Source organism: Leucoraja erinacea, chromosome 7 (assembly GCF_028641065.1).
Source record: "Leucoraja erinacea ecotype New England chromosome 7, Leri_hhj_1, whole genome shotgun sequence".
Lineage (NCBI taxonomy): Eukaryota > Metazoa > Chordata > Chondrichthyes > Rajiformes > Rajidae > Leucoraja > Leucoraja erinaceus.
Window position 1 is genome coordinate 7,777,490 of NC_073383.1, and position 27,310 is coordinate 7,804,799.

A 27,310-nucleotide genomic window follows, 5' to 3' on the forward strand; every position below is an offset into this window, starting at 1 on the left:
CACAATCTACAAACATTCAGAAACAAGCTGCAGATGCTGGTTCATACCAAAGATAGACACAAAGTGTTGGAGTAACTCGACCCGAAACTTCATCTATCCTTTTTCTCCAGAGATACTGCCTGACCCGCAAAGTTACTCTAGCACTTTGTGTCTATCTTTCACACAATTTTCAGTCATAACATAGAAATATAGAAAATAGGTGCAGGAGGAGGCCATTCGGCCCTTCGAGCCAGCACCACCATTCATTGTGATCATGGCTGATCCTCCCCAATCAATAACCCGTGCCTGCCTTCTCCCCATATCCCCTGATTCCACTAGCCCCTAGAGCTCTATCTAACTCTCTCTTAAATCCATCCAGTGATTTGACCTCCACTGCCCTCTGTGGCAGGGAATTCCACAAATTCACAACTCTCTGGGAGAAAAAGTTTTTTCTCACCTCAGTCTTAAATGGCTTCCCCTTTATTCTAAGACTGTGGCCCCTGGTTCTGGACTCGCCCAACATTGGGAACATTTTACCTGATCTACAGCATGATTATTTGATGACAAGGCAATGTAAGGAAGAAGGGACCTGAAATAACATAGTCAAAAGCAGACTGGAATGAAAAGATTTTAAAGGTATAAAAAGATGAATCGACATTCCTACTTTGAGCAAGTATAATTGATGAACTGTTGACAATATCTTGATATTTAGTGATCTGGTAGCTAATGAAATGGCATCATCATCTTTCACAGCTCAATTAAATCCCAAAGTGCTCTGATAATATATTCCTTCTTGAAGCAATATTACCATTGACAATCTTGTTACCAAAATTAAATCCTGTAGAATTAAAGGGATAATGAGACTATGGATAAAAAGTCGACTGATGGAGAGTAATCATTGGACAGTTGTGACTTATTGTTTTGAGACTGGAAGGAGTTATACAGTGGTGGTCCGCATGGTGCAGGTATTCAGACACCATTCTTTTTGATACATATTAATGAAGGTTCATTCGAGACATAGAATGTGGAATGTAGCACAGTACAGCATACAGTAACGGGGCCCTTTAGCCCATGGTGTCTGTGCCAAACTCTTATCTGCCTGCACATAATCCATATCCCTCCATTCCCTGCATATCTACATACCCATCCAAAACTCTCCAAAATGTCACTCTCGTATGTGCCTCACCCACCACTCCTGGCAGTGCGTTCCAGGCACTCACCACCCTCTGTATAAGCAAACTTCCCCTCATATCTCTTTTAAACTTTGGTTCTCTCATCTTGAAGCAATGGCCTCTAGTATTTGAAATTCCCATACTGGAGAGAAGGTTCTGATTGTCCATCCCATCGATGCCTCACATAATTGTGTATACTTCTCTCAGATCTCCCCGCAACCTCTGGCATTCCAGAGAAAACAATCCAAGTCTGTCTACCCTCTCCATACCTAATACTGCATAATCCAGGCAGCATTCTGGTAAACCTCCTCTTCCAAAGCCTCCACATCCTTCCTGTAATGGGGTGGCCAGAACTGGACACAATACCCCAAATGTAGCCTAAACAAAGTCCTATAAAGTTGCATCTTGATTTCCTTACTCTTATGCACAATGCCTTGACAAATGTAGGCAAGCATACTATACGTTTTCTTTTCCATTCTATCTACTTGTGGTGCCTTTTCCGAGAGTTATGGACTTGGACTCCAAGGTCCCTCTGTACATCAATGCTGTTGACGGTCATGCCATTAATTGTATATTTTCCCCTTACGTTTGACCTCCCAAAGTGAACCACCTCAATCTTGATTGGATTAAACTCCATCTTCAATTTCACTGCCCATATCGGCAGTGGATCTATATCTCGCTGCATACTTTGACAGCATACTTCACGGTCCCCGACCTTAGCCATCTTGGTGTATTATGTAAATTTACCAACCAACCCATCTATGTTTATATCCAAGTTATGTATAGATATATCACAAACAGCAGTGGTCTCAGCACAGATCCCCGTGGAACTCCACTGCTCACAGACCTCCAGCCCGAATATTGTCCTTCCACCACAACTTTCAGTCTTCTCTCAATAAACCAGTTCTGAATCCACACAAGCAAGTCACTGCTAATCCCATGCATCTTAATTTTATGGATCAACCTAGCATGGGGTACTTTATCAAACGACTTACTAAAATCGATGTAGACCACACTCACTGACCCACTTGCATCAAAAACGCAACCCAGTTAATGAGACATGACCAGCCATGTACAAAACCATGCTGACTGTACCTAATGACCCCAGACTCTTCCAAGTGGGAGTAAATGATGTTTCCACTAGTGGGAGAGTCTAGGACTAGAGGTCATAGGCTCAGAATTAAAGAATGAAGGAGATGAGGAGAAATGTCTGTAGTCAGAAGGTGGTGAATCTGTGGAATTCTTTGCCACAGAAGGCTGTGAAGACCAAGTTAGTGGATATTTTTAAGGCAGAGATAGATAAATTCTTGATTAGTACAGGTGTCAGTGGTTATGGGGAGAAGGCAGGAGAATGGGATAAGGAGGGAGAGATAGATAGATCAGCCATGATTGAATGGCAGAGTAGACTTGATGGGCCAAATGGCCTAATTCTGCCTCTCACTTATGAACTTATGACTCTAAATCCTAAATCCTATCCGAAGGAATCTTCTCCAATACTTTCCCCCGTGAGGCTCACCAACCTATAATTCCCTAGATTCATTCAACTTCCCTTCTTAAATAAAAAAATGACATTAGCTCCTCTCCAGCCCTCTGGGAATTCACCTATAGCTGGAGAAGACACAAAGATTGTTGTGAAGGCTCCTGCAATCTCCTTCTTGCTTCTCTCAATAATCTAGTTTAGATCCCATCAGGTTCTGGGGATTTTATCCTTAATGGTTTTCAAGAGCCCCATCACCTCCTCCTTCCTAATGTCAAACTGGCCTCGTATATTAGTATTCACACGTTTGTAGATGAATGAATAAGTTTGAATGAATAAATGCATGAATGAATGGATGAATGGATGAGTTTATTGGCCAAGTATGTATGTACACATACAAGGAATTTGCCTTGGTGCACCGCTCGCAAGTAACAACACGACATACAGTAAACCATTAAGAATAAAACATTAAAACATTAAATGCAAAAGCAGTTTTTTAAAATATTCTGGATCAGTGCGTGCTGTCAAAGGCAGCATTTATTGCCCATCCTTAGTTACTCTTCAGAAGGTAGTGGTGAGCTGCCTTCTTGGGGCACTGTGGTGATTCTGCAGAAGTTAAAGCCCTGTCCCACAGTACGAGTTCATTCCAAGAGCTCTCCCGAGTTTAAAAAAAATCAAACTCGTGGTAAGCACGGAGAATGAACGTAGCGGGTACGTCGGAGCTTGGGGACGTCTCTTAGCGCTAACAGCAGGCACTCGGGAAGACTCGTTAATGGCAGGTAAGCACAGGAAGACTCGTGAAGATGTTGAAAAATGTCCACGAGAGCCCCGAGTACCAATGAGTGGCCATTACTGCAAATCTCCGAGTTCGAATCAGGGCAAACTCGGGAGAGCTCTTGGAATGAACTCGTACCGTGGGACAGGGCTTTTAGTCCTCGAGTAGGATTTACACCTGGGATGAATGAAGAAAAAACAATATATATCCACACCAGGATGGTGCACAACTTGAAAAGAACCCGCAGATGGTAATATTCCAATGCATCTGTTTCCCATGTCCTTCTTAGCGATAGAGGTCATGGATTTGGGAGATGTTGTCAGAATACGCTGATGAGAACTTCAGTGCACTTTGTAGCTGCACACACTGCAGCCATTGTCCCCTGGTGTTGGGAAGAGTGAATATTTAGGATGGTTGACAGGTTGCCAATCAAACAGGCTACTTTATCCTCAATGGTTTTGTGATTGTGGAGAGTTGTTGGTGTCGCACTCATCCAGAAAAAAATGGAGAGTATTCTCCTGACTTGTGGTTGAAAGGGCTTTTTTTTTCTTTTTTTTTTTTTGAGTGTCAAGACATGTCCGGCACCATTCAGTCAGTATCAGTATATCTTTATTGTCATTTTCCTGAGTACTCACATACCCAGAGGAAACAAAAAAACGTTGCTCAACCAGTGTCCATTCAGTGTGCAGTACAAATAACCACAAATAAATAGAAATAAAAATACATATATCATGAACAAATTAAATTAAACACTCTACTTACCGAACATGGTTGACGACTGCTGCTGCAGTTGCCAGGTTGATCGATAACTAAGTCCGTTTATCAGTCTTATAGCCTGCGGAAGAAGCTGAGGAGCATCCTGCTGGTTTGCAGCTATCCTCCCAATGGTGGAGAATGGAGAATATGTTGCGTGATGGTAGGGGTCTTTGATGAGGCTCTGTTGTACATCTCATGTATATGTCCAGCAGAAAAAGTGGAGCACCAGTATCCTGCTGGCTGACTTCACAATGGCTGAATGTGCAGCTTTGAGTGTCAAGACTTCGTCCGCCACCATAGTATTTATGCAGCCAGTCCAATTGAGTTTTACTAATAGGGTGCCTTGTTACTACACTAATGCAGCTTTGATATCAATGGCCATCACTCTCATTTCACTCCTTGACTTCATCTTTTTGGCCCTTGTTTGGATAAAGGCTCTGATGAGGGGTCCTGGTGAAACCTAAACTGGGCAAACAATATAGGGGTTTGTACATTCAGGAGAATATAGACAGTTTCTTCAAAGCTGATATTGGTTGAGGAAAGAGGAGAAAAGAAGAGGAGGTTCACCTGCATCTCCTCCAACCTCATCTATTGCATCCGCTGCTCTAAGTGTCAGCTGCACTATATCGGTGAGACCAAGCGCAGGCTTGGCGATCGCTTCGCCCAACACCTCTGCTCAGTTCGCACTAACCAACCTGATCTCCCGGTGGCCCAGCACTTCAACTCCCCCTCCCATTCCGCATCCGACCTTTCTGTCCTGGGTCTCCTCCATGGCCAGAGTGAGTCCCACTGCAAATATTTTGCTTGGGCAGTTCACACCCCAGCAGTATGAACATTGACTTCCCCAATTTCAGGTAGTCCTTGCTTTCACCCTCCTTCCCCTCCCCTTCCCAGCTCTCCCACAGCCTACTGTCTCCCCCTCTTCCTTTCTTCTTCCCGCCCCCCCCACCTCCACATCAGTCTGAAGAAGGGTCTTGACCCGAAACGTCGCCTATTCCTTCGCTCCATAGATGCTTCCTCACCTGCTGAGTTTCTCCAGCATTTCTGTCTACCTTTGGTTGAGGAAAGAGTCAGTGCTTTTCCAGGTCTTCAATAGGTGCAACTTTCGGCATCTGTAGAGGCAAGAATGAGCTCTGGTTAACATTTCATCTGAAAGACTGTGCTTTGTGACAGTGCAATACTCTCCTGCTATTGAACTAATGTGTTCGCCCAAATTATAATCTTATGTTAATCAAAGGGGCTTGAATCCACAGCCTTCTGATCCAAGAGAGCCACCAGTCGAGCCAAGAGTGACATATGCACCTGGAGAATTGAATGGATTAACAATTGGAATTTTTAACTGATGCATTATGTGGTATGTGTGTAGTTATGAGCGCTGGTATGTAATAATGAGCCTGGTTTTGATATATTTTGAGTCACAAGCAATATACATTAATTAGGATTATTACAATACAACGTACTGAACCAAATTCATTTTTGGAAATATGTGCTGCCATAAAGTATTATTTGCAGGTTGTAATAAGGTTGCTTGAACGTATATTTTGGAATTGTAAAATAGTTTACAGAATATAGAACATAGAACGCTCACCCCCACTCCCATGTTGTTACTGGCCAGTTTCACTACTCGCTGTTGCAATTTGTGTCTCAGCCAGTGGGCCTTTACATAATCTGTCGCCTGTTTGTGGGATATCCACTGTCTGGTTATCACTTTAATGATAGGATTCAACGCACTGAAGCTAAACTACTAAATAAAAGGTCAGGTGAAGTAACCATTGCTCAGCTGCATTGACATGAATGAATGAATGAATGAATGGATAAGTTTATTGGCCAAGTATTCACATACAAGGAAATTGTCTTGGTGCTCCACCCGCAAGTGACAACATGACATACAGTGATAGTTAGGAATGACACATAAAACATTGAACATTATTAATAAAACGTTATTGATTAAACATGTGAATTAAATAAAATACCAGAGCAAAGTACCTGCAGTACTTTGGATGTTTACTTGACAAAACGTAGGGTGGCACGGTGGAGCAATGATTGATCCCGACCACAGGTACTGGCTGTACAGGGTTTGTACTCTCTCCGTGACCGCGTGGGTTTTCTCTGAGATCTTCAGTTTCCTCCCACACTCCTAAGACATACAAGTATGTAGGTTAATTGGCTTGGTGTATGTGTAAATTGTGTCTCGTGCGTGTAGGATAGTGTTAATGTGTGCGGGGATCACTGGTCAGCGCGGACTCGGTGGGCCGAAGTGCCTGTTTCCGTGCTGTATCTCCAAACTGAACTATGCTAAAAGTGGTCAAACAAACTTGCAGAAGCCTGAACTTGCTTTGCAGTGAAACCATTTCAAGAAGATTGTGGAAGTATTGTAAAGGAATAGTCCAGTCAACCCCCTGGACTTCCTCTGTCCACATGGAAGCAGGGACGATTTGAATCTCAGCTGTCATGAAGACCCTTCACTCCATAATCCTTCAGAACCTTCATCTGCTAAAACCTCATTTGATTCTATGCTTGGAAATTCCAGTGGAACCAATACTCATTGCCTTCCAGTACCTGGTCTGCTCCAGTGTAAAACTGCAAGTGTAACTTGAGTCACACTACCTAATATATCTTAGGCTCCTGTGAACTCAACACTATTCCTACAGAAATACTTGAATGACTTGCCCTGGGATGTGGTGGTGTTGCAAGCTCGTATCACTGAGGAAGACACAAAAAATCTCCCAGATGTACCAGGGGACAGAGAATCTATGGTGACGGAGGAACTGAAGGAAATTCACATTAGTCAGAAAATGGTGTTGGGTAGACTGATGGAACTGAAGGCTGATAAATCCCCAGGGCCTGATGGTCTACATCCCAAGATACTCAAGGAGGTGGCTCTATAAATTGTGGAAGCATTGGTGATCATTTTCCGATGTTCTATAGTTACTGGATACAGGTCCTGTGGATTGGAGGGTAGCTAATGTTATTCCACTTTTAAGAAAGGAAGGAGAGAGAAAGCAGGGAATTATAGACCAGTTAGCCTGACATCGGTTGTGGGGAAGATGCTGGAGTCAATTATTAAAGATGTAATAGCAGCACATTTGGATAGTAGTAACAGGATCGGTCCAAGGCAGCATGGATTTATGAAGGGGAAATCTTGCTTAACTAATCTTCTGGAATTTTGTGAGGATGTAACTAGGAAGATGGACAAGGGAGAGCCAATGGATGTAGTGTACCTCGACTTTCAGAAAGGCTTTAATAAGGTCCTACACAGGAGATTAATGCGCAAAATTAGAGCACATGGTATTGGGGGTAGAGTATTGACATGGATAGAAAATTGGTTGGCAGACAGGAAACAAAGAGTAGGAATTAACGGGTCCCTTTCAGAATGGCAGGCAGCGACTAGTCGGATACCGCAAGGCTCGGTACTGGGACCGCAGCTATTTACAATATACATCAATGATTTAGATGAAGGAATTAAAAGTAACATTAGCAAATTTGTAGATGACACAAAGCTGGGTGGCGGTGTGAACACTGAAGAGGATGCTATGAGGATGCAGAGTGATTTGGATAGGTTGGGTGATGCATGGCAGATGCAGTATAATGCGGATAAATGTGAGGTTGTCCACTTCAGTGGCAAGAACAAGAAGGTAGATTATTTTCTGAATGGTGTCAGATTAGGAAAAGGAGAAGTGCAACGAGACCTGGGTGTCCTTGTACATTAGTCACTGAAAGTAAGCATGCAGGTACAGCAGGCAGTGGCATGTTGGCCTTCATAACGAGAGGATTTGAATCTGGGAGCAAAGAGGTGAGACCACACCTTGCGTGGAGTATTGCGTGCAGTTTTGGTCTCCTAATTGGAGGAATGGCATTCTTGCTATTGAGGGAGTGCAGCGTAATTTTAGCAGCACTTGGCTCCTCCTGTTCCTGTAATCAGCATAGCTGGGAATGCCAAGCATCTCATCACTCATAATTGCCTGGTTTAGTTTAGAGATACAGCGCGGAAACAGGCCCTTCGGCCCACCGAGTCTGCACCGACTAGTGATCCCCGCACATTAACACTATCCTACACACATTAGGGACAATTTACACTTATACCAAGCCAATTTGAGCTACATCCCTGTACATCTGGGGAGAACATACAAACTCCGTACAGACAGCACTCGTAGTCGGGATCGAAGCCGTGTCTCCGGCGCTGGAAGAGCTGTAATGCCCCTGTCCCACATAGGAAACTTGAACGGAAACCTCTGGAGACTTTGCGCCGCACTCAAGGTTTCCGTGCGGTTCCCGGAGGTTTTTGTCACTCCCTAATGGTCGAAAGTGGTTTCCGCTTCTACCATAGACTCTACCCTTGCACCACCATACCGCCCGTGCAGCCTGGTGTTGCTGAATTGTTGTAGGAGACTGCTGTATCCACCAACTTAACTCAAAATAAGAGACGTGCAACTGTAAATGCTTGTTCTGATTCAATACATTTGCATTTATAAGTGATTACGCAACTAATTTAATGGAGCAAAAATGCAGAGATTGCAAAAGTGAATCTGTTTTGCAAAGTGAATCTTAATGCAGTATCTCAGAGGTCTTTGGCTCACTTTCGCTATTTATCTGACAACTGCCAAGTTTATGTTGAGTGACAAAGTGAACTCAGGCAAGAATGGGCAAGCAGCAGTCTGGCCATTGGATACTGACATATATAGAACAGTGCAGAACAGGAACGGGCTCTTCAGCTCACAATGTCTGTGCTGCTCAATATCCACATCCTTCCACACCCTGCATATCCAAGTGCTGATTTAAAAGCCTTTTAACCACCACCATCATATCTGCTTCCATCACTTTCTCTGGCCGTGTGTTCTAGGCACCCATCACTCTCTGTGTAAAAAAAACAAACTTGCCCGGCACATCTTCTTTACACTATTCCTCTCACCTTAAAGCTTTCCTATTTGACATTTCCACCCTTTAAAAAAGATTCTGGCCGTCTTTCCCATCTATGCCTCTCTTCATGTTATAAACTTCTATCAGATGTCTCCTCAGCATCTGCCACACCTGATAAAATAATCCAAACGTTCCTTATAGCTATTACACTCCAATCCAGGCCACATCCTGGTAAACCTCGTCTCTACCTTCTCCAAAACGTCCACATCCTTCCTATAATGGGACGACCAGAGCTGCACACAACTCTAGCGCTGTAAGGCAGCAGCTCTACCACTGCGCCACTGTGCTGCCCCTAAAGTATTACGTTTCTCTTTAAGTATTTTTCAATTTATTAAATTCATTGTGCACTTCACAAGCAGACACCTTGACAGTCAATCCATATTGTTATTTTAGGTATGAATTGAAAGTCTGGGTTGATACGAAGACCATTGAGAGGGTTCAGAAGAGATTTACCAAAATGCTGCCTAGATTAGATGGTATCGACTATCTTGGGATTGTTTCACTGGAACGTGAGTGGTTGAGGAGAGACCTAATAGAAGTTTTTTTAAATTATGAGTAGCATAGATAGGGTGGACAGTCAGAATCGACCTCCTCCAATGGAGGACCTGGCATGGGAGGAACGCCATGAAACGGAGGTGAGGGGGGTGGGGGGGTGGAGAGAACAATGGACAATGGATGACCTGGAGTGGGGGGGATTGCCGTGAGGGAGGGGGATGGGGGGGACAACAAAAGGGGACATCACACGGATACTTTGTGAGCGACCTTTATGAGCGACTATTTGCATACCTTGCGTTTGCGAGCAAAGAATTTCACTGTGACTTGTCACATGCAACAATAAAGTTTTCATTCATTCAATCTTCTTCCCAGGTGGAATTGTCAAGGACGTGCGGGCGTAGCTTTAAGGTGAAGCATCAAGTTTTAAAGGAGAGGTGCAGGGACATTCAGAGAGTGATGCATGACTGGAACGCACTGTTGGGAATAGTAGAGAAGGCAGATATGATAGTGGCATTTAAAAGGCTTTTAGATAGGCTTTTAGATATGTAGAAAATGGGAGGGATATGGATCACGTACAGGCAGAGGAGATTAGTTTAGCTTGGCGTTGTGTTTGCGATGGACATTGTAGGCTGAAGGGCCTGTTCCTGCTCTGCACTCTTCTACGTTCTATGATGAAGCAATGGACGATGACGGCATTGCTGGTGCATCAGGTAACGTTTTACTTTGAAGGTACACTAAGATAAGGGAACCACATTTGCTGGCTGTCTGTGTTACGCTTTCTCTGTTCCCAGTCAGGTGGGACACCTCATGAAGCCATTTTTCCCTCGAGGGTAAATCTTGACTGTCTATCTCCCTCCTGCAGCAAACCCACATACGATCGTCCGAGCATGGAGTGCCGTTGGGATCTGCGGTCATTCGAGAGTCCGTGACCCGTTCACCCACGCTTCCATCTGAAGGAGGATGCTTGAAGGTGAGGCATTTATGTTGGGAAAGGGAGTGTTGACGGTAAAGGGCCTGTCGCACTTGGGCGTCATTTGCAAGTAATTTACGTGACATCATTTCCGCGTCACGACGCGCGTGTCATGCCGCGCACCTGATGGGCATTACGCGAGCATGGTGCGTGGTGACATAGGCAGTGATGCGCGGCCGTGCGTGGCGCCCCGGGATCTTGGGATGTGCAAAATCTTTGCGCACCATCTGCGTGACGCGCAAATGTGCCCAAGTGGGACAGGCCCTTTATGCTAATTGCTGTAGCTTCAATGAATAAAATTAAACCACAAGATTGCAGTTTCAATTCAACAGCTGCATCAAGCACAACAGAGAATAAATGGATGGTGTAAATACAGATGTAGATGAAGATGATCTCATCGAGAGATACAGCATGGAAACAGGCCTTTCAGTCCAACTTGCCCACACCGGCCAACATGCCCCAGCTACGCTTGTTCCACCTGTCTGCGTTTGATCCATATCCTTCCAAACCGGTCCTGTTCATGCACCTGTCGCACTGTTTCTTAAATGTTGCGATAATCCCTGCCTCAACTACCTCCTCTGGCAGCTCGTTCCATACACCCACCATCCTTTGTGTGAAAGAGTTACTCCTTAGATTCCTATTAAATCTTTTCCCCTTCACTTTAAAACTATGTCCTCTGGTCCTCGACTCACCTACTCTGGGCAAGAGAGACTGTGCATCGTCCCAGTCAATTCCTCTCATGATTTTATACACCTCTACAAGATCACCCCTCATCCTCCAGAGTCCCAGCCTACTCAACCTCTAGGCCCTCGGGTCCTGGCGACATCCTCATAAATCTTCTCTGTACCCATTCCAGCTTGACAACATCTTTACTATAACAAGGTGCCCAAGGTAATCTGGTGGTACGATACAGGTATCTGTGTCCCGTGTGGAGGCAGACTACCATGCCATTCACTGTGGCTCTGCCTTATGAATCGGCACTGCCAAGTACAGTTGTAAATGAGGTGAAACTAGGCCGCATCCAGCAATAGTGAGATCTAGAATATCACGCACACCTGGTCACCAAATTGAATTCCCTGCTGGCTCAGGCAGAACAGTTACATTTGTGACGCTTGTGCAGTAGATTTTTCGTTAATCTATGGCTAATTATTTGAATAGTTTACGCAGATGTTGATCCTGGGTCTGCTTCCCTGAATCTCCACCTGAGCCATCACATCCACCACGTTACTCCACTGAAAACACTGAGCAGAAATAGGTATTAAAATTAGCAGTAAAGCTGGCGACGAAATAAAGGAGCAAGTCTTTGGTTATGCCTCAGCTAGAATACTGTGTGCAGTTCCGATCACCACACTAAAGAGAGGGGAGGATTGTTTGAAGAGGGTGCAGAGGAGATTCACAGGATGGTGCTTGGGCTGAAACAGTTCAGTTAGGTGGAGAGATTAGACAGGCTGGGTTTATTTTCCTTGGAGCGGAGGAGGCTGAGGGAGGACCTGGTGGAAGTGGCTAAATTGTGAGAGGATAGTCCCATAACAGAAACAATAAAATCCATAGGCTTAATATGAGGAGTTTATCAGTGTATATACAATATATAGTGTATATACAGTGTATATCAGTGTTACAAGATACAGTGTATATACAGTGTATATACAAGATACAGTGTATACACATTGTATATCAGTATCTACAAGATACAGTGTATATATCAGTGTATATACAAGATACAGTATATATCAGTGTATATACAAATGTAGTGTATATACAGTATATATATCAGTGTATATGTGTATATACAAAATGTAGTGTATATACAGTGTATATATCAGTGTATATACAGGATGTAGTGTATATACAGTGTATATAGTGTATATCAGTGTATATACTAGTGTATATCAGTGTATATCAGTGTATATACAAGATGTAGTGTATATCAATGTATATCAGTGTATATACAAGATACAGTGTATATACAGTGTATATCAATCTACAAGATACAGTGTATATACATTGTATATGTGTATATACAAGATGTAATGTGTATATATAGTGTATATCAGTGTATATACAAGATGTAGTGTATACACATTGTATATCAGTGTATATACAAGTCAAGTCAAGTTTATTTGTTACATACACATACGAGATGTGCAGTGAAATGAAAGTGGCAATGCTCGCGGAATTTTGTGCAAAAGACAAACAACAAAACAACCAAACAAATTATAAACACAATCATAACACACATATTCTTTTACATAATAAATAATGGAAGGAAAAACGTTCAGTGGTGTATACACATTGTATATCAGTGTATCTACAAGATGTAGGGTATACACATTGTATATCAGTGTATCTACAAGATGTAGGGTATACACATTGTATATCAGTGTATCTACAAGATACAGTGTATATACAGTGTATATCAGTGTATATACAAGTATATCAGCGGTATCATTGGCAAATGTAAAGATGGCATTGGAACTATGTCTGGCTACATACTAATGGATATAGAGAAAGCAGAGCTGGGGACTGAGCACACAATGCTCGGGACTGTGGAAGTCCTGAGTGGAATGGTCATCAAGGAGGAAGTGTTGTTGCCAATTTGTGCTGATTGTGGCCCGCTGAATGGAAGGCCAAGGATCCAAATGCATCGGGGTGAGAGGAGACCCAGCTCCCCCGAGTTTGACGTAGAAACAAGGAGCGGCTGATGCTCGTTTACACAAAAAGGCACAAAGTGCTGGAGTAATTCCGCAGGTCAGGCAGCATCTCTGGAGATGCTGGAAAACCCAACGGTATAAACATTGAATTCTCTAATATTTCTAACCACATCACTCTTCAATACCCCTTTCCTTTACACCCCCACCACAATGTTTCTTTTCCACACCCCCTCCCATTTCTGACCACACTCCTTGACCATCTGGGATGTCTGGATGTCTTTCTCTAGCACTTGAGAGTCTCAGACCTCTGTGTGAGTGGTTGAACTTGTCTGCAAAAACATCTGCCAGTTAGTTTACCCGGTTTTAAGAAAGCAGCCAGGTACACCATTAGGGCAGAGGGTTCACCCTCGTAAATGATCTCCTGACATCTGCCTCGGTGACTGAGAATACAGTGCGGGCTAAGGGTGTGGGGATCCGAGAAGGCACATCAATATTCACCCTTTCAAAATGAGCCTGGAAAGTATTGAGCTCGGCTGGGAGTGATGCATTGCTCTCCCTTTAGTTGCTACTTTGTTTTGTCGTACAGGAAGTAACGGCGTGCAAGCCCTGCCAAAGCTGCCAAAAGGCAAACACAATGTGTATACCCTACATCTTGTAGATGCACTGATATACAAGGTATACACTACATCTTGTATATACACTGATATACAAGCACTGATAATGCAGTGTAGGTTGAATGCATTGGCTGGTCAGCAAGGACACAGTGTTTCTGTCTGTGTGACTCTATGATGCTATATCTTGCATTTCTATCATTATCTTCACACTTCCTAGTCATCCCAAAGTATCTTGCAACCAACGCACCATTATCTGAAGGATAATCACTGTGGGCAAACATACAGCAAATTTGTGCACAGCCAGCTCTCACAAGCAGGAGCCTGATGATGAACACATTACCTGTTTTAGCGATGTTATTCAGTTTAGTTTAGAGATACAGCGCGGAAACAGGCCCTTCGGCCCACCGAGTCGGCACCGACCAGTGATCCCCGCACATTAACACTATCCTACACACACTATGGACAATTTACACTTACACCAAGCCAATTAACCTACACACCTGTACGTCTTTGGAGTGTGGGCGGAAACCGAAGATCTCAGAGAAAACCCACGCGGTCACTGGGAGAACGTACAAACTCCGTTCAGACAGCACCTGTAGTTGGGATCAAACCCGGGTCTCTGGTGTAAGGTAGCAAGTCTATCGCTGCGCCACCGTGGCCGCCCTTGTTGTAGGTATGAATATTTACAGAATTATATAGCACGGAATCAGGCCCTTTGGCCCAACATGTCCATGCCGACCAAAATGCCCCATCTTCGTTAGTTCCATTTGCCTACGTTTGGTCCATATGCCGCTAAACCTTTCCTATCCATGTATCCTTCCAAATGTCTTTTAAATGCTGCCATAGTATCTGCCTCAACTATCTTCTCTGGCAGCTCTTTCCCTTTACCCACCACCCCCTGTGTGAACACATTGCCCCTCAGGTTCCTATCAAATCTTTCCCCACTAACCTTAAACCAATGTCCTCTGGTTCTTGATTCCCCTAGTCTGAATAAAAGACTGTGCATTCACCCTATCTTTTCCCCTCATGTTTTTAGACACCTGCATAAGATCACCCCTCAGTCTCCTGGCCAAGGAATAAAGTTCCAACCTGCCCAACATTTTTCCGTAGGTTTGACGTTCGGGTCCTGGCAACATCCTCGTAAATCCTTTCTGCATTATTTCCTGCTTAATGACATCTTTCCTATAGCATGGTGACCAAAAACAGGACACAATACTCCAAGTGTGGCCTCACCAATATGTTGTACAACTGTAACATAACATGCCAACTAAATACCCTAACTGATGAAGGGCAGTGAACTGAAATCCTTCTTGACCACCCGATACTCAGGCATTTTGTGTCGAGCTTCTATCTCCCTTTGACGGCACTTTCAGGGAACTATGTACCTGTACTAGACCACTCTGCACCGCAACACTCCCCAGGGACATACCATTCACTGTGAAGGTCCCAAAATGCAACAACTCGCACTTACGTGCATTAAACTCCATTCACCATTCCTCGGCCCACTTGCCCAGCTGATCATGATCCTACAGTGGCTATTAATAGTCATCTTCTCTATTTATTATATTTTCGGTCTGGAGTCCTTCATCTAGTGGTGCAGAGGTTCTCCCAGTGACCGCGTGGGTTTTCTCTGAGATCTTCGGTTTCCTCCCACACTCCAAAGACGTACAGGTATGTAGGTTAATTGGCTTGGTTTAATTGTAAATTGTCCCTAGTGTGTGTAGGATAGTGTTAATGTGCGGGGATCACTGGTCGGTGCCGACTCGGTGGGCCGAAGGGCTTGTTTCCGCGCTGTATCTCTAAACTAAACCTTAACTAAACTGAACAACATCGCTAAAACAGGTAATGTGTTCATCATCAGCCTCCTGCTAAAGTGTCATCTGCAACATCTGCACCATCTGCACCACTAGGTGAAGGACTCCAGAACGAAAAAACTATGTTCAACCAACACCCTCTGCTTCCTTCCACAAAGCCAATTCTTTATCCAGTCAAAATGTGGAGGAAGGAATTGCAGGTGCGGGTTTACAGCGAAGATAGACACGAAATACTGGAGTAATTCAGCGGGTCAGGCAGCATCTCTTCATCATTGGTGACGTTTCGGGTCGAAACTCTTCATCAGATTGGGGGTCAGTGGGGAGGGAAACTGCAGGTATAAAAAAGTTCAGAACAAATCAGAGCCAGGAATGGTGGAGCCCACAATGCTTCAATGCTTCCCTACTCCCATCTGTCTTGTTCTTCACTCTAACAGGAACACACATGCCTTGAATCTCTTCATCACACTTTTAAAAGCATCCCACTTTTTGGGTGTCCCTTTGCCTGCAAACAACCTACTCCAATCAATTTTAGCGAGTTCCTCTAATCCCATCAAAGGCGGCCTTGCCCCAATTTAGAATTTTAACTTGTGGGCCCTTTCTTTCCTTAACTATAACTCAGTTAATAGAACTGTGATCACTGGTGCCATTAGGATTGCCCAACAGACACTTCAGTCACTCACCCATGCCAATTTCCTAAGAGCAGGTCAAGCTTTTTCCTCTCTCTTATTGGGCCCTCTACGAATTGGCCAAGGAAACTTCCCTGAACACATTCAAAAAATTCTACCCGATCTAAGCCCTTGATATTAGGGGCGGCACAGTGTTGCAGCCTTGTAGAGTTGCTGCTCTACAGTGCCAGAGACCTGGGTTTGATCCTGACAATGGGTGCTGTTTGCACCTTCTCCCTGTGACCATGTTGGTTTTCTCTGGGTGCTCCAGTAGGCATTGCTGCCTACATTACAAAGCCAAGCAGGTTTGTAGGTTAATTGGTTTCTGTAAATTTTCCCTAGTATGTAGGATAGAACTGGTGTACAGGTGATCGCTGGTTGGTGCGGACTCAGTGGGCTGAAGGGCCTGTTTGCACGCGACGTCTATAAACTAAACTAAACTAAACTAAACTAAACTAAACTAAACTATGACAATCCCAGTCTATATTGGGAAAGTTAAAATCCTCTGCTATGCCAACCCTATTAGTCTTGCAGCTGCCTTCAATCTAAGTAAGCAAGTAAGTAAGTTTATTGGCCAAGTATTCACATACAAGGAATTTGCCTTGGTGCTCTGCCCACAAGTAACAACATGACATACAATGACAGTTACGAATGACTCAGAAAACACTAAACATTAATAATAATAAAACATTAATGATAAAATACCATCGCATATTTGTAATTCCTGTTGACCATTTAGGGGCCTGTAGTACACTCCCAACAAGGTGATCATCCCATTTTTATTTCTCAGCTCCGCCCAGATAGCCTCACTGGACGAACCATCATTCATGTCACCTCAGACTACTGCCGTGACATTCCCCTTCATCAATTTCCTCAGGCACTTCTGCTCTTTGCACTCGTGCAGTGAAATCCATTAATCCACCTTGTTTAACATTGTACTCAAAGACACCTTGTTATTGGGCCTGAAACAAAACAGAACTCTGCAGAAAGTTATGAATATAATCAAGTGCATTGTCTGAAATTTAGGAAGGAGATGAGGAGAAATTTCTTTAGTCAGAGGGAGGTGAATCTGTGGAATTCTTTGCTACAGAAGGCTGCAGAGGCCAAGTCAGTGGATATTTATAAGCAGAGATAGATAGATTCTAGATTACTACAGGTGTCAGAGGTTATGAGGAGAAGTCAGGAGAATGGGGTTAGGTGGGAGAGATAAATCAGCATGATTGAATGGCGGAGTAGACTTGATGGGTTGAATGGCCTAATTCTACTCCTATTCCTTCTGACCCTATGACCTTAAATTCAAATTTATTTATTTAACCAAAAATATCATTCAATGCAAATGGATTTTGAAATATATCGAAGATGTAAGCAACGTTGGAACATCTTCGCTATTTTCAATCGGTCAGGGAACAAAATAAACAGTGAAATGGAAAAAAAAAATTAAATCGTATTTCAACATAATAGTGGCAAATAGTTCCTTACAAGTTTGTGTGTAATCTGCCAACCAAGTTCCAGTGTTGTTTTGTAATTAAAACGGTACTGACAAGTCCAAATACAACTGATACATGCTGCTGACATTTGGATAATTTAGTTATTGTCACTCTTGGAATAACTCTGCATTCTGCATCATGTCATTGAATATCCTCCAAATATCCACTCTCTTCTGACACATGCTTCTTTCCATTGAATGTTTAACTCCAATTGACTAACAGTGAATTAGCAGCTTGTTACTACACGGTGAGCGAGGTATTTCCACATCGCTTCAGTGAAGTTGAAAGGCTGAATGATTTACTGCATTCCTAGCAACTGTGATGTTACTAGAACTCAACGTCAACCTAGTGCAAATTTCAAACAATTCTGCATTTGTACATTATTAAGTTGGGAGAAGTGATGAGACAAGTAATTGTGGTCATTAAAGTCCAGTTAACCAAAACCTTCCAGTCTGTCCAAGATATAGGAATTATATCCAGAGACCCAGACAATGACATATTTTTGATCCTTGTTCGAAACACAACCAGTGGACACACTCAGCAATTGTATATCAATTAGTTTAACTCCAGGAGTGGGGAGATGTGAAGTACATAGAGCATACAACTATACACCACAGGAACAGACACTTCAGCCCACGAGGTCCATGCTGAATATGATGCCAAGACAAACAAGCCTGCATGTGATCCATATCCTTCAATTCCGTGCACATCCAAAATGTCTATCCAAAAGCCTTTGAAACATTGCTATCATATCTGCCTCCAGCGCCACTCTTGGCAATGTGTTCCAGGCACCCACTGTGTAAAAATACCTCCTCTACAAAAATACATCTCCTCTAAATTTAGCCACTTAAAGTTATGCCCTGTAGTCTTTGATATTTACCCGCTGAGGAAGAAAGTTCTATCTACTAAAAGTTCTAGACTATCTACGCTATCTATGCCTCTAAAACAATGATCAAGCGTAATAGAAATAGTCATTCAGAAAAGCGTGAATTAATAAGATTGAGCTTGTAGTTCATGTCTGATTTTCCCGATTGGGTTTTCTGACATGGTAAAGGAGAGGAATGGTTAAGATTATGTGGTCGCTGGCATGTGGACATATTTTCACAAAATACTTTCTAAAGTGCCGTGTAGAGAGCTGGCTGTACTCTTGCCTAATCACTGAAGATGGAAGAGCACATTGAGAAAGAGATAAATAAAACATATGGGACCATCGCTGCACATGTAGAGACGCAGGTCTCAAAAGCAAGGAGATTGTATTGAACCGTTACAAAAGGGTGGCGTGCTGCCAGTCAAGGCACTTTAGGAATGTAGCAAAGGTCTTCGGGCTAACGGAATCAAGGGATACGGGGAGAAAGCAGGAACTGATTTTGGATGATCAGCCACGATCATATTGAAGGGCCGAATGGCCTACTCCTGCACCTATTTTCTATGTTTCAATGTTTCCCAGAAAGATTCCAGGTTTGATATGGTTTGTTCTCAATGGAGGAGAGAAAGTTGAGAGAAGATTTAAATAAAATCGCAGCAGGTTTGGATGGGATAAATAAAGGAAAGGGCTGAGGAACACAAATGTAAAGGGTCCAATATTGAGGACAAGGGTCGGCAACTAGAAAATAGTTTTGACGTGGAGTACATAGCCTGGGAGTCTCTTTAAAAGGGAATTTAGATGAAAATTGCATGATGAACATACACACAGAACAGGCAGGGGGATGGGAATGGCCACATGGGGCTGTTTTGATTTGTAGTTCACTCTGTGAACTGAATAGCCTTCGTCAACGCTATAATAATTCCATGGCCCTCACAGCATGCCGTGAAATGACCTACACTAACTCATTCTAGGTTAATATTAGGTTTTAAAATTATATAAAAAAATAATTTTATAAAAATGTTTATGCAAAAATGCAAACACAAAATGCATGATGAGAAAGGCTCAGTCACTAGTAATAAACACTGAATATCATCTCAAACCATAAATAATCCACATAGTTCTTTTGGATCACAAGGGCGATGGCACAAATCCAAATCAATCCCATGTCAAAATATATTCTATTTACACCAGATTCATTAAAAGGGATTAAACGTAATTGTGACTTTTAGATTTTAATTCGGCCACAAACGAGGGCTGAGTGGGTTAAACCATGCAACTGTTAGAAGTGAAATTGTACCGATCATGAACCACCAGCACCAGCCAGACCACACATGTGGCAGAAGCACGTGGGGCTGAGTTATATGGGAGTCATATTGAAAATGTTTTGCGATATTCCACCAACTTCTCCCCCCTCCGCGTTTAAAGCAAGAAGTCACCTGAAGTTAATTTGAAATTCGGTGCTCGACACTTTGAAATCTCCTTCTAAGAGAGAACAACCCCACCTGCAAAATAAAATTTGAAGCCACCCGCTGATTGTTCCTTATTTCATATATAAAATTCCATGGTAACCCACTTTCCATGAAAAGTAATCCAGATCACTCACACAATTCCAGTACATTATTACAATGTTCCTAAATGTAATCATTCAATATCTTACTTCCTTCCCTGCAGGCAACTTCACACATGGCTCCCAGCTGCATTTAATTGTGGTTTTCAGCACATTATCCCCTTTATCTCATTTCTTTTCCCCTCTTATCTTTTTTCAATCAGTGCACTTCTGGTACCTTATTAGTTAAAGGGTCACATTTCATTTTTACCAAATGGATTTAGCGACTCGTGTCTGCTGTGGGAGAAAATGCAGTGCCTCACCCCTTCGTTTGCCCCCTGTATGGTATAAATAAATTCTTAATTCTTACCACACTTGTGACTTCGGGACTAATAAAAAAAAGCAAAGAGAAATGTCGTGCAGAATGCAGCAGCTATGCTTCAAAACCAACTTGGAAACAGTGTCTGCATTGGAGCAGTGGCCTTTGCCTGCAATTATGCAACACCTCTCCACAATTTGAATAAATCCAATCTCGTGATGATTCCTCCAGGGCTTTCAATACAGTTATTGAATTATTTTGGCAACACCCAACATTTTGGTTGATTACTTGAAGTTGCCACCAACGTCCCTTTGTCTCCTTTAAGAGATATGCCTCAGTGCTGTCACCGTTGCATTCGAGAGAAGTCTTGCTCTTTGGAAAGCATCCAGCAACTTGATTTGGAATCATATCTCCATTTCTTATTGAAACCTCAGTGCCCTCAAGGAAAATTCCTGAAACCAAATCAATGGACGGTTCGCTCCACAGGGCATTGCAAACTCCCCCCTTTCTACTCGAGGATCCTGACTTCCAGTGTGTGAAGGTTATGACAGTTTGACACCCAGGAGCCAGGGAGAGAAAGGAAAACTGCGGTCCTTGTGCAGCCACAGTGAAGCTTCACTTTATGCCCTGAGTGTCATTATAGCAGAGAGAAATCCTGACAAATCTCTGTCTCAGCTTGTCCTCGTGTCCTAGAAAGCAAGAGGAAATTCCACAGCTGTGGATGTATGGAGATCAAAAGGGAAATACAGGAAAAGGATAAGACAGAACTATAATAAAAGAATGGAAATGCATCCCCACCGCAAATGGTTTCTCCATGGGTAATATGATGGATGCAGCATGCAATATTTAGCTATGTTTCGAGGCCCGTGTAATACCTCATAGTGATTCTAAAGGGGCCAGTCCCACTGTACGACCTAATTCAAGGCTCTCCCGAGTTTCCCCTGATTCGAACTCGGAGAATTACGGTAATAGCCGCCCGTAGGTACTCGGGGCTCTCGTGGACATTTTTCGACATGTTGAAAAATCTTCACGAGCTTACCGCATTTCCCAAGGAGGCACTAAGAGACATCCCGAGCTCCGACATACCCGCTACATACATTTTACTTGCTTATCACGAGTTGATATTTTTTTTAAACTCAGGAGAGCTCTTGAATTAGCTCGTACAGTGGGACAGGCCCTTACATCATACATGCGTACAGGCGTACAGACACTATCTATAACCATAGAAGCTGGCAGACAAAAATGCTGCTCCCTCTCACGTTCTCCACAGCACTCATGTACTAAGAACATGCCCTCTGTTAACCAGCTTGCTCATATTCCTCTGACGTCCCAAGAGAACGATCTCACCCCATCCTGTTAATGCAGGATCCATTCATTTAGCAACAACTCTCCCCGGTAACTGGCAGAGTGTTGCTTGTATTATGGTTGACTGGCTACAGAGGAACTGGAACCTGCTGAGTTAACTGGTGACAGCTGGGGAAGCTTGCCGCGCATCAATAGGGAACACTGCTCGTAAACCGCCGATCGACAATGTCCGTTTAAGTGTGATGTTACTGCAGAGAAACCCAACACAACTCCGAGCAATTGAAATACTCTTCCCCACTGAGAAATTCACAACCACATGAATTTCTAGGCAACTGAGTTCCAAATATAGGGCATTCTTGCAGTCACCGTGTTGCCCGCAGAGACTGGCTCCATAGATGCTGCCTCACCCGCTGAGTTTCTCCAGCATTTTTGTCTGCCAGCAGAGACTGGTTACTTTTCTAATGGTTATAGATAGTGTCTGTTGTCAGGCCAGAGCTGGAATGGGCTGTTGGCCGAGAATTGAGTGGAATGGGTGTCAAGTATTGTTTCTTATTTGCTGTCTCTTTCAGCTCGATACGCCTTCAGTCTTTAACCTCCCCTAAGTCTACGTTCTCAATTTAAACGACTCAGCATTGGTGACACACTTTCAACCATTTAGAGCTGAGCTCAGAATTAATTTCCCCGTCCTCTCTGCTTCTCCATTTCTCATTTCCTTTGCAATATTAAAACCTACAGAAGTTAGTTTCTGTCACCAGGATGCAAGTATCTAGATTCTGTGCTTCAGTGGCAAATTTTACGCAATGTGGGATGTTTTGCCAAGCTGAAGATGGAACATAAATGCATTGTTGTTGCAATAGTACAGACGTTATCGTACATGTCTGAAAGTTGTCTCACTTTACAGCCTCGTAATCTGACATCAGTTCTTTCAAATCCCTTTGGAACAACTATATCCCTGACCCGCACTCCTCAAATATAGTTATTATATCTGCAAAAAGTTGGCGATTGGATAATTTGCTAAGCCCTAAATGCTTCTCCACACTGGTGAGATAAACTATGAAGGAGCCAGCACCGCCATTCAATATGATTGATCATGGCTGATCATCCAAAATCAGTTCCCCGTTCCTGCATTTTCCCCATATCCCTTGATTCTGTTAGCCCTGGGAGCTAAATCTAACTCTCTCTCGAAAATATCCAATTAATTGGCCTCCACTGCCTTCTGTGGCAGATAATTCCACAGATTCACAACTCTCTGGGTGGAAAATTCCACAGATTCACAGCTCTCTGGGTGAAAAAGTTTTTCCTCATCCCAGTCCTAAATGGCCTACCCCTTATTCTTAAACTGTGACTCCTGGTTCTGGACTCCCCCAACATCGGGGACCATTTTTCCTGCATTTAGCCTGTCCAATCCCTTAAGAGTTTTCTATGTTTCTATGTTCCCCTCTCATCCTTCTAAATTCCAGTGAATTCAAGCCCACTCGACCCATTCTTTCATCATATGTCAGTCCCGCCATCCCAGGAATTAGCCTGGTGAACCTACACTGCAAGTTAAGGAACTTATGTAACCGTGAGTGAAGATGTACTGAGGCAAGGAAAGGAAATATGTCTTTCTATTCATGTAATACTCCTTCAGGTAAGCCTAGCTTATGACCATCTTTAGATATCACTCACAGCAGCGCAGCTAACAGTCACGGGAACTCAGGGGGGTGACTGTAAAATCAAATCACCTTTTTTTTGTATCAGAAAATAATATATTTAAATTCCAACATGATATAAAAAACAAAAACAAAACAAAACCATGATGACATACCCACCACCATATTACAGATTCACTAATTTATTCAGACATTAAATTACAAACAACTATGATACAAATAACACCACCCTCTCTAACACCACCCGGGCACGGACGTAACCCCTGTAAAGGGGCAAACATCAGGCTCGAGCAAAGCCCTCTTCTGCCTGGGGCCGTGACTCGCGGATGGCCAGCTTGGCCAGGCCTAGGAGCAACCCAACCAGGCCATCTTCAGCCCTACCCTCTCCCTAGATCCCGTCACCAGTCCTTCAGGTGCTGACAGCAGAGCTGCTCCTCCCCCTACGGACCCTGGGTGTAGTGGCGGTGCTCCTTGCCCCTCCGGAACTAAACTCACCTTGGAGAGGGGACGTTTCTGCTATGCTTCAGCGTGAGAACAGGTGAGAAATCACACGGCTGGGAAGGAACAACAAGAAAAATCAGTCCCAAATTTACAAGCAAATCAAACAATCCTAAACTTGTGATGGGAACATTAGATTCCGTGGGCCACAGCATATGGAGCTATTCTAAAGTAGCATGGAGATGGGGGAAGGGATTAGGTTAGGGAGCACCACTGGGATAATTGCAGCTTCTGAACGGAAATTAAATTTAACTAAGACCCAAGGATAAGTTTCATTGCCGTGCCTTCAGTCTGTTCAAACCTGACTAAATATCTAATCCACAAGGTGGACCCGTTCTTAGTATCTGACAGATCTTGTGCAGCGGATCTTGCTCATGTAATATTATTACTGCATTGAAGTATTTTTATTTGTTACGTGCCCAATTGTGTAAGTGATTCCTTGAGGATTGTATTACAATTCAAATGAAGTAAGTCCAACCAAAGGGAAAGGGGTGGGGGGGGGGATATTGTCTCTGTACTGTTTAAAGGTCTACCAGAAAAGAACAAACAGCAGGAATTGGGTCAGAAAGTAATTTTGTGTTTTGTCAATTATTTAGGTGCTGCACAGACAGCAATCACAGCCTGCAAAGGAGAGTTCACCCCCGCGAGAGGAGAAATGCACTCAGCCACAAGCTGCTGCTGAGGATAACTGTGCCAAAAAACCAAGGTCACGTACTAAGATCTCTGTGGAAGCACTGGGCATCCTTCAGAGCTTTATCCACGACGTGGGCCTATACCCTGACCAGGAGGCCATTCAGACACTTTCCGCCCAGCTCGATCTGCCCAAGCACACCATTATCAAATTCTTTCAGAACCAACGATATCACGTTAAACATCACGGCAAATTAAAAGAGCACTTGGGAACCACAATCGACGTGGCGGAGTACAAGGATGAGGAGCTGCTTACCGAGCCCGAGGAGAACGACAGTGAGGAGGGCTCGGAGATGTACAGCATGGAGGCGGGAGAGGAAAACCTCAGCAAAACCAAAGCCAAACCTCCAGAGCTGGACCAGAAATAATGTGAAGCATTCCTACATAGAAGCTTGTTGACTGTCGATGTGCAGATTTGTGTTATGCAGTCAGTGCATTGTGTGTACAGCAGTATTGAATATGCAGGTGTGATCTAATGTTGCCTTGGTATGGAATTCCAGAAACAATTCTTTTCCACAGACTTTCGAGAGTCTTTTACAGACCGAGAAAGATTAAAGTCACTCCGGAGTTTGTTAACTCACTCGATCCTGCACTAAAAGTTAAATAAAGGAACGCTGGGGGCGTTGAAAAAGGACATGTTCTCAGAACTTACCCAGGACTTCAGAGGAAAATGTTATACAAAAGTTCTGTGACTCTACACTGAAATGTAAAATGAAGGTTCACCCAGTCTTGTCCTCTAAACCACTTTATGATCAGTTGTTTTGGCTCTGGAGAAGCTGCCTGCAATGGGGGGTTGTGGTGGCTTTCTACTTTTTAAAATTCCTATTTATTTTCTCAGTTCTTTCCAATTTTTTCAACTTGGCTGCCTGCCAGGTGACCATTAAAATATTTTGAGGTTTGTACTTTTCCCGAGAAGGGAAAAACACCACTGCCAAACGAGAAAAACAAAAGCAGAAACGGCGAATGCAAGATATATCTTTGAGAACCTAGTGAAATTTACAGATTGATCGCTTGGTGCTGTGTGATTCAGGCAGCTGGGTCATTTGGACCAAGACTTCACACTTTTGTCAAAAGAGGGAAGTGGGGATTTCAGCTGTGCTGAGGGACACTGGAATCAGAATCGCAATGTACATCTCTGCAAATGGGACTGAACTAACCACATTAGTTCATCAGGAAAAAAAATAACATAAAGTAAGGCATTGATTAGATAGTAATATTTAATTCCACGATAACTAGGACAGAGGCTTGCTGGCATTGTGGAGACCTTCTTAATGAATATGGATTAAAAAGTGCCATATTGCTCTTGCTGAGCTAGGCACATAGTTATCAACAAATTATTTCCAAGGTTGATAATTCAGTAGGCCATTAAGAATTTGTAGTCCATTTCACAGCCAACATCTTCATCACAGTTGTTCTTTGTTACTTAAACAGTGTTGGTAGAAAATTGATTCTAGAATTCAAAAGTTTAACTCATTCAGGAATCTCTCTCTCTTTCTCTCTCTCTCTCTGTCTCTCTACCTCTCCCCCTCCCCCTTCCCCCTCCCCTCACTCTCCCCCTCCCCTCTCCCCCTCTCCCCCTCTCCCCCTCTCCCCCTCTCCCTCCCCTCTCCCTCTCCCTCTCCCTCTCCCTCTCCCCTCTCCCTCTCCCCTCCCCCTCTCCCCCCTCCCTCTCCATTCCCCTCTCTCCCCTCCATTCCACCTCCACCACTCCTCCACCCAAACCCCATTTCTGCCTTGTTATCTCTCTCACTCTCAGCTGCCACAAGGACTGGATGGGATGGAATGTTTAAATGCTTGTACACAAATACGACACAGCATAATCGAAGCAAATTGGATATGACGTTAAAAGAATGGGCTAAAGTGCCTGAAAACAGGTGCAAAAGAATAATCTGTGTTGGTTGCTTTTGAATCATAAACTTGACATTTCCCCGAGCAGCCAGGACCAATTTCCCTATTCATTGTCCTCACCCTTCAGCGGGTCCAATGATATAAATGTTGAGTCTTGCACATAGCCTGAGTGTAATGCATAGAACCAGCCTGTAGCTCTGACACAGGTGGCTTGTTGGCAGACGTTCTGGGATTTGAACTGGCGTAGCACTGGATGGAGCACAATCCAGCGGCTTCAAGCAGAGAACTGGAGGCATCAATGCAGGCAATAGAAAGAGGAGAAATGGAGTTTAGTTGTAAGGGACCAGGAAACACTGCATGTCATCTGTGAAAAGCCAAGAATGGGCTGTGGCGCTCATTGCCATCACTCCAGCTTCAAGTAACTGGATGCATTGCCATGAAAAGGTTAATGCCCTCATGTGTGGTCAAAGCCAGCAAATGGTTGTTCCAGTGCCTTTACCTGTTAAAAATACCACTGGATGCAGACTTATCCCACATCGTTTGTCCAGCACCGATCTACAAACTACATTTAGATGTTCCCCTCATCCTCACTGCAAGACCCACGCCACATTGCACCGCTCACAAACTCACGGTATCAGGGGCACTATCCAAACACATTGCACCATATTCATTAATATGCTTCCCTCTCTCTTGCAGGACAAGGTGACTGGGATCAGACATGGGTACTACCAAGTCTAGGAGACAATGTTGAGAATATCTGTGGCCAGTGTCTGGGCCGAAGCAGTAGATGATGTCCATGCCCACTAATCCCACTT

General features: G+C 43.6%; 1 protein-coding gene across 2 annotated transcripts in view; it reads left to right on the forward strand.

Moving 5' to 3' along the window:
- satb2 (SATB homeobox 2) overlaps nt 1-26,174 on the forward strand; it is a 200,264-nt gene extending 174,090 nt beyond the window's left edge. Inside the window, exons 11-12 of one of the 2 annotated variants that reach the window (XM_055637731.1) lie at nt 10,434-10,541; nt 24,554-26,174. In XM_055637731.1, coding sequence (XP_055493706.1) covers nt 10,434-10,541; nt 24,554-25,015 — 570 coding nt within the window. In that variant the 3' untranslated portion in view covers nt 25,016-26,174. The remainder of the gene's footprint in view (nt 1-10,433; nt 10,542-24,553) is intronic. The other variant, XM_055637730.1, reaches the window with a different exon arrangement.
- The last annotated feature ends 1,136 nt before the right edge of the window (nt 26,175-27,310 follow it).